At 52.8% G+C, this 7,786-nt stretch overlaps 2 protein-coding genes across 3 annotated transcripts in view; one reads left to right on the top strand and one right to left on the bottom strand.

Moving 5' to 3' along the window:
* Positions 1–2,134: 2,134 nt before the first annotated feature.
* On the top strand, positions 2,135–2,778 carry LOC114907559 (pyroglutamylated RF-amide peptide receptor-like). The gene is given in 2 exon segments (XM_029243282.1): positions 2,135–2,222; positions 2,225–2,778. Coding segments are annotated over 2 exon segments (642 nt in total).
* Positions 2,779–5,871: 3,093 nt separating this feature from the next.
* CPNE5 (copine 5) overlaps positions 5,872–7,786 on the bottom strand; it is a 90,775-nt gene continuing 88,860 nt past the window's right edge. The window contains exon 21 of one of the 2 annotated variants that reach the window (XM_029244005.1): positions 5,872–7,566. In XM_029244005.1, the coding sequence (XP_029099838.1) occupies positions 7,348–7,566 (219 nt within the window). In that variant the 3' untranslated portion in view covers positions 5,872–7,347. The remainder of the gene's footprint in view (positions 7,567–7,786) is intronic. The other variant, XM_029244004.1, reaches the window with a different exon arrangement.

Below are 7,786 nucleotides of genomic sequence, written 5' to 3'. Positions count from 1 at the left end.
TTTGGAGCGTTTGTGAGAATTCCCAGAATTGCACAACATTTGCCTCCTGAAAGGTGGCTGCACATTACAGCCTGGGGCTGGGAATTTCAGTGCCCGAGCGTCTCAGACAGCCTCTTGGTGTTGGACTATCTCCTGTCATCTGTGTTTGCTGTAAATGTCGATTGTGTCATCTTACCGTTAAACCAAAATAATGCTCACCAGGTACTGCGGTCCAGTGTGGGCAGGGTGCTGAGTTTGGTACTTTGTAATCATTCGGGTACTGGTGACTTCCTCAGCTGAATCAGAGGAAACCTCAGTTGCATAGACACAAGCAAATACAGTTCCGGAGGCAGAGGGTAAGAGAGAGAGAATGAAGGAGAAAGAGGAGGGAATGAGATAGAGGAAAGAGACCTCCAATCAATTTAATCAGAGTCTCCACTCTTGGCCCCTATCCCTCTGCTCAGTTCTAAAAGATTGAGCTCTCTGTCACTAAAGGCATACAAGCCAAAGCCAGGTAACACTTGGCAAAGAGGTGAGGTGGGGAAGATTCAGGTATCAGAAGCCACCAGAGGGTTAGATTAGATGCCCTTAATGGATCCCATTCAATCTCTAGACTAGTAAATGCAGAATGATTCCTGTGATCCAGCCATTTCTCTTACTGGTCCCGCTCACTGATTCTTTCTTAGCTCCAATGTCTTCTCCCTTCCTGGATCCTGTCAGCCCACAAGCCTCCTCCTGTTCTGAGCAGGTTCTAGGCTGTAGTAGGCTCAGAGAAAGACAGAGACAGACAGAGAGACAGGGAGAGGTGAGCTGGAGTAAATGATGCCTCGCCCTGGCTGAGAGTGGGGGGGGCAGGTCCTACTGTTGCTAATGGCTCTGTCTCAGGGGTCTGGGGATCTGGCAGGCACCAACATCTCTGTCCTATGGGCCAGGGAGTTAATGAGGCAGGTAGGCAGGGTGTGATTCCTGGGGGAGCCAGTAGAGTGGATAGAGCCCTTATTCTTTGGGGGATCCAGCATAGAAATGGCCTCTCTGCCTGCCCCTCCCATCTCAGCTCTGATCCCACCTCAGGCAGCTAGCTCAAGTTCCTTGGAGGTGGAGTGCTAGAAGGGACTGTACACCTGCCCAGAGGCCTCTCCTGGCTTTCTCTGGCTGGATCCAGCTTCTGTGAAGAGTACAGCTGCGGAGGGGGCGCTAGACTTTCCTGGTGTCAAAGGGCTCCAAGTCACTAAGCAGGGCCCGGGAACCTCAGAGCAGCACAAGGCAGGTGAGGAGAGCAGCAGGAGGGACTCAAGGTAGACTTCAGAGTGAACTTCCAGGCAAATGCTGAGTTCTTCAGATTATCATTAATATTATTATTAATAACCTGGATTCAGATTATTCAGGTTCCCAAGCTGGTCTTTCAAAACTGTCAAAGCCCAAACCAATCAAATTGGGTCTTTGGGGGTGTGACCCATGTATTAGTATTTTTGAAACTCCTCAACTGATCCCAATGTGTAGACATGCTTGGGAACCACTGGTTGAGGCTTTATACCTTCTCAAAGCACTTGCACATTCATTTTCCCACTTGAACTTCAAATTAAAACTTGCTTATTTTTGTACAGCAATTATACTTCAATAAAGATATAAAAAAAACTTGCTCATTTCACAGGCAGGGCAAGGTTTTGTTAAAATATATATATATATACACACACACAATAAATAAATATATATACTGTACTAAATATATATGCTAAATATGTAAATAATGTTTATCAGATTAAATTTGTACTCCCTGCAGAAATTTTAGAAATACAGAAATTAAAAAGAAGAAAATGAAAATTACCTGAATCTCATCCTTTAGTGCCAGTTACTATTGACACCTGTTTTGTTTCCTTTATTTCCTCGTTTCCTTAAAGTTGAGGAAACTGAGGTAGAGAAACATGAGGTAACTTTCCCGAGATCATGGAGCTCCCAAGGAGCAGAGTCAGGATTTGAACCCAGGGAATTGATGGAGCCCATGCCATCAGGTTGTTGTGAGGTCTAAAGGGGCTGGTGCATGCCAAGGGCACCCACTGTGTGCAGGGGTCTGTGAAAGGAGGGAGCTCAACAGGGAAAGAGGGAGGCAGCCCTCGGGCAGGTTTCTATCCTGTCCTTGTGTGTCCAGAGCAGGAGCATGGAGGCCAACACCACGTCCACCGCCGGGCTCACAGCTACACCTGAGCGACTGCTCCGACTCCTCTTTGCCGGGGTCTGTGGCCTCGTCCCCAGGTGGGGCTGCTGGCGGTGGGCCGGGGTCCGGGCGCCCCCCACCCACTCCTCACCTTGACCAACAGCCTCACGGCGAGCATCACGCTGTCTGACCTGCTCTTCCTGGCCGGCGTGGTGCCTGTGCTCCTGCTGAGCTTCCTGTGGCAGGACTGGTGGCTGGGCCCCACCATCTGCACCATCAGCCAGGCTGCCAACACCACCACCATGTTCTGCACCTTCTATGGCATGGTGGCCATGGCTCTTCTGTGCCATGTGGCAGTGGCCTGGCCTGACGCGGCCCTCCCGTCTGGCCTGGGTGTCCGCCTGCTGCTCTGTGGGGCCACGTGGGTCCTGGGCCTCACTGCATCGCTACCCAACTGGCTGTTCCAGCGAGTGGTCGTGGAGGAGGAGGCCCAGGCCTGCCTCTTGCTCCTGAACCCTGCTCAGACCTCCTGCTACTTCACCCTGCTGGGAGCTCTGGCCTTCCTGCCTTGCATGATGGGGCTGGGCTCCTCTTTCAGCCACCTGGGCTGGCTCCTGTGGAGACATACCCATAGCCCCAGGGGGTAGAACATCTGGGAACACCGGGAGAACACAGGGCTCATCCTTGTGGTGCTGGTGGTCTTCATGCGGATGTGGGGACCCTGCTCTGTGCTAGGCTATGTGGCAGTTGTGGGTGACCGGCCTGCCACGCTGGTGGCTTTTGTGGCATCCAGCCTCTCCACCATCCTGGCCTACTCCAACTGTGCTGTCAGCCCCATCCTCTGCTTCTACCTCTCTTGCCCCTTCCAGGCAAGGCTCAGGGACCTCTTCTGCAGGCCAATGGCAGCCAGGCATCCCAGGGATGTGGGAGGGGCTGGTGTGGCGATAGAGAGAATCCAGCCTGGACATGACAGGGCCCCAGGAAGCCTATGGGGTCTGGCGGGGGTCTGAGACGTTAGGCTGATGGGAGAGCTGAGATTCAAGAGAGATGGGAAGACCCCTATGACATAGATCCCATCCCCTCCATTTTACCAGTTGGGAGACTAAGATCCAGAGAGGGCAGGCATAGCCCAGCAAAGGTGACACAGCAATTAAACGGCAACTAGGTCGCTGCTCCCATTCCACCTTGGGGCTCAGATGGATAACTATAGGCTCCATTACTTTCTAGTAGTATGACTTGAACAAGTCCCTTGACCTCTCTATGCCTCAGTTTTCTCATCTGGAAAATAGGATCATGATAGTACCTTCTTGATGGTGTTGTTACGAAGATAAACTTTCTTAATACATATAAAGTGCTTAGAAGAATGCTTGGTACTTAGCAAGTACATATGAGTGTTGCTCATTACCATTATTATTATAATCTTATTTTTATTAATTCAGGGGCATTTGAAGTGAGAGTGGTAAAGGGACTTCTAAAGGCAGAGAAGTGGGTAGAAGAATGATCTGGGGGCTGATCATTCCTGCGGTCCTCATTCCTGGGGTAAGGCCTGGGGATTGAATGGGCTGCCTGGGTAGAGGCTCATAGCCCAGGGGGACCCTTCAGTTGCCTCTCCCTTCTCTGCCTGTCCTCCCCCAGCTCTGTCCCCCACACACCTCTCAGCCCAATAAAGGAATATCATGAAGTAAAGTCAAAATGGAGCCGTGAGTCTGGGCCTGTGAATTTCTGAATGCCCTCCTTTCTTCTCTGTGGTTTCTCTTCCTGATGTGGCAGGGGCAGGGGCCCCTTTTGAGGCCCCTTCCTTCTCTCCAGAGGCAACTGGAGGTCTTCACCTCTCCTACCCCATCCCCTCTGAGAAGTTCCCCAACTCCATGACCTCCTCTGGCTTCCTGGGAAAAAGCCTCAGGCTTTTGTGTTGGCCTGGAAACCAGGGAGATTGTCTCTACTGAAATTCCCAAGACAACATGTTCTGCTTGGTGATAGTGTTACAGCTAAACACACACACATACACCCTGACCCCATGGTCAAAACGCTTAGAAAACATTGGGATGAACCAAGTCAAAATAGTCTCTTTGCCACAGGACTAATCAAAGCCTCTAATACCCTGAAGGCCATGGGGACTCTCTGAGAGGGGCTCAGAGTGGGCAGTTTCCCAAAACCCATGCCAGGGAACCAGTGTTCCGTGGAACACACCTGGGGAAAGAACCCAGCTACCGTGTTGAGCACAGTAAAGACACTCTCGGTGCACCAGTGGCAGCGGCTCTGAGCCTCGACTGCCCTGCCAGGCGGCCTTCTCCTCCCGATGCTTTCCCACGGGAGCCCAAGATGAGGTAAAAACGGGCTGCTGGTTATGGGAACTTTCTTCTTCTCGAGCTATGACTCCAGCCGGTACCCACTCAAAGTGGATGGGAATGCAAGTCAAAGGGGCATCTAATTATAAGGACCGTGGTGAATCAGCTCTAATTTACCATAAAATCGTCTAAGAAGCAAGCAAGTCCCAAACTTTGGTATAATTAGCACCAATTTCTTGTGATGTGCTAGTTGGGAAAGGCTGCCTGGAGGGCTAATCTGAGAGCAAACTCACCCAGAGAAGGGAGAAATCCCCTTTCCCTGTGATCCTGGTCCCTCATGGTCACAGGGACTTATATGTGAAGAGGGACAAGGAGGAAAGTGGTGTTTACTGTGCACCTAGTGCAGCAGGCCCTGGGAATGTCACACGCTTCATGCGTGCACATCTACGTGTCACTCTGACCACACAACGATCCTGCAAGGTAGGAGTGACAGTCCCATCACACAGAGGAGCAGTAAGTCATCCTGGGCACATGACCTGTGTGGCATTTAGGCTGCCCCAAGAGCCCCGCTTTGGTGGCCACAGATCCTGGTCCCTCTCATTGGTTTGGTGTCGATACCCCAGGGTGGTAGGATTTCCTTGCTTGTTGCTCCAGAGCAGGGGTTAGGCCCATGAGGGTGCAACTGTGTGTGAGACAGTGTCTCCAACCTGAGCAGGGCCTGGCACTAATGCTCAGTAAATACTTGTTGAGAGATGAGTGATCAGATGGAGTAAAGTCACCCATGGAATAATCTGATCATGTTACTCACCTCTCTCACCTCCTCAGTGGCTCCCTGATTCACTCAGAGTAATGCTGAAGGCCTTTCTGTGTCCTGCAAGGCCCTGCACATTCCAGATTCTTTACCCCCAACCCCATCTCCTGCATTCTCCCCTCCTTAATGCAGCTTCAACCACACTGGCCTCCTTAATGTTCTTCAAACACACCTCAGGGCCTTTGCACTTGCTGCTTCTTCTCCTTGGAGCCCTTGTGCCTCAGATATCAGCATGCCTCCCCCTCTCATTTCCTTGGGGCTCATCTAACTGTCATCTCCTCAGAAAGGCCCTCCTTCCCTGACCACCTCATCTAAAATATCACCCTGTCATTCTCTATCCTCTCATTCTCTTATTTTTCTTTGTGACTCTTATCACCACCAGAAATTATATTATTTACCTATTATGTGCTTACCGTGTTTCCCCTGTCCTATTTGCGTGTCTGTTGTACGTTCCATGTGCAGACGGGGCCTATGTTTTGTTCATTGCTGCATCCTCACTGCCTAGCATAGACCCTGGCACATAGTAGTTGCTCAGTACATTTTTTTGAACAAAAGGATGGAAGAAAGAGAGAGGAGAACCTGGACTCTGTCGCACAGCAACATCTGTGCTATTTTTCACAGGAGAAAGGAAAACAAGGAACTTTAGTAAAAGAACCAAATTTACTTCAGTTTAAGGCAAATTCCACACAGAGACTGTCTTAGAGACAGGCACAGGACCAGACAGCATAGAAACACCACCATCATGCATGACAGGAAGGGAAGCAGTGTCTGGCAACAGACGGGGTGGGGCCTGGTCTCCACCCAGGAACGGGAGGTTCAGTGGGCTGAGGAGCCCCATGCGGCAGGAGGGACTGGCATGCATGACCATGTGGGTAAAGGCTGGGCAGCTGGGTGGGCCCAGGGGTGAGATCATCTTTCTCACCTTTCCCACAGCAGGGGCAAGGGCTCAGGCTCAGATGCCAGAGCCCAAGGCTGAAGGACGAGGGTGGATTTGGGGTGATGGGATGGAACAGGGTGACCCTAAAACCAAGATGGCCTTAAGGGGTTGCACTGGTGAGGAGTGGGATGGCGGAAGCTGGGCGTGGGATGAATGTGGACTCTCAGGGTATCAGAGCTGAAGGTAAACCCAGGGTCATCTGGTCAATCCTCTTGCCTTACAGATGTGGAAACTGAGACCCAGAAGGTAGAAAGGCCTTGTTCAAGTTCCCACAGCCGGCAACGGCTGGAGGCAGGGCTTGAACCCAGGACTCCCATCCCCTATCCCCATAGGATAGAGGGGCAGTGTGGGAGTGCTGGAGCTGGGCTGCTTCTTGCCCAGGCCTCCAGGTGGGCAGCAGAAGATGGTGCCCCAAGGACCCTGGGCAGTCTCTGGGGAGAAAGGGGGATTCCTGGAGCCAGGAGCCAACTGTGGAGGTACCTACGAGCTCAGACCAGGGAGAGGCCTGTGGATCTGTTTGTCTAGAACCAGCGTCATACTGGGCTTGAGAGGCACCAGAAATGACTCTGTGCCTGAAAAGCCTCCATTCCTTGCCCACCATGTGGCCTCCATCTACTATCACAGCATCCCCTTCATGCGTCTGTAGGACTCCCACTTCATGCAAGGGTCCCAAGGAGGGGTCACACGTTTAGGCACTCCTGCAAACCCAGCAGCCTCACAGGGTTCACTGGAAATGGGACAGGATAGAGACTGGGTAGGGGTCAGGGGCCAGGTATAGGAGTAGACACCACAGGAGGAGGGGAGGGAGAAGGGGGCCTGGAGGTGGGAGGCTTAGCCCAGGCTTCAGGGTGATATAGGAGCAGATGGGATTACCCAGGTAATAGCTCAAGTGGGCTGAGCGGGACCCCAGTCGTCCTGATTAACATCTTCCTGGCTGGTCCAGAACCAGGTATCAATGAAAGGAGAGAAGAGCAGGGGCCCAGATCCCCTCCTCCACCACCCGTACCCCCAGACTCTAGGGGCTTGGGCAGTATGGGAAGGAGTCTCCAGAAGCCCCACCCGCTGTGGGCCTCCCAGGCACACGTGTTCCAAAGGCTGGGCAGGATGGTCTGTAGCTGGGTCTGGGTACCCCGCCTCCCTTTCTACTGGCCTAAGCCCCAGCCATCTGAGCAGACAAGGCTCAGATGTGCGTGTGCAGGGGGGAAGCAGGGGGCGTGCGGGTGGGGGACCGCGGGGGCGAGCGCTCTGGGGCCGCGGGCAGGGTGCGAGGGCGGATGCCCTGCGCCTTCATGTAGGACACCAGCTGGTCAGGAATCTCAGCCAGCACATCGCGGGCCAGGCGCGCCATGCTCAGCACGTGGTTGCCCGTGCGGTCCACATAGTCCCTGAAGGGCACAAACTGTCCAGTAGGGGAGGCAGGGTCAGGCGAGGTCTCCCTCTGGACACTAGTCCCCCAAATCTCCAGGTCTGGGATCCTGTCCCACTCCTCCCCAGCCTCTGCCCACTTCACTCAAGCCCTCCCCGTCATGGTGAATTCTCGGAGGGACTGTATCATAGTCCCTGTTCTGTCATTCACTCAACAAATAACTTACTGCACACCTATTCATGCCAGGAAACAA

This window comes from Monodon monoceros, unplaced genomic scaffold, assembly GCF_005190385.1.
Source record: "Monodon monoceros isolate NGI ecotype Baffin Bay Population unplaced genomic scaffold, NGI_Narwhal_1 Super_Scaffold_3, whole genome shotgun sequence".
NCBI classification, from domain to species: Eukaryota; Metazoa; Chordata; class Mammalia; order Artiodactyla; family Monodontidae; genus Monodon; species Monodon monoceros.
Note: the sequence above shows the minus strand (reverse complement) of the source record. Positions and strands in the feature narration are given on the sequence as shown.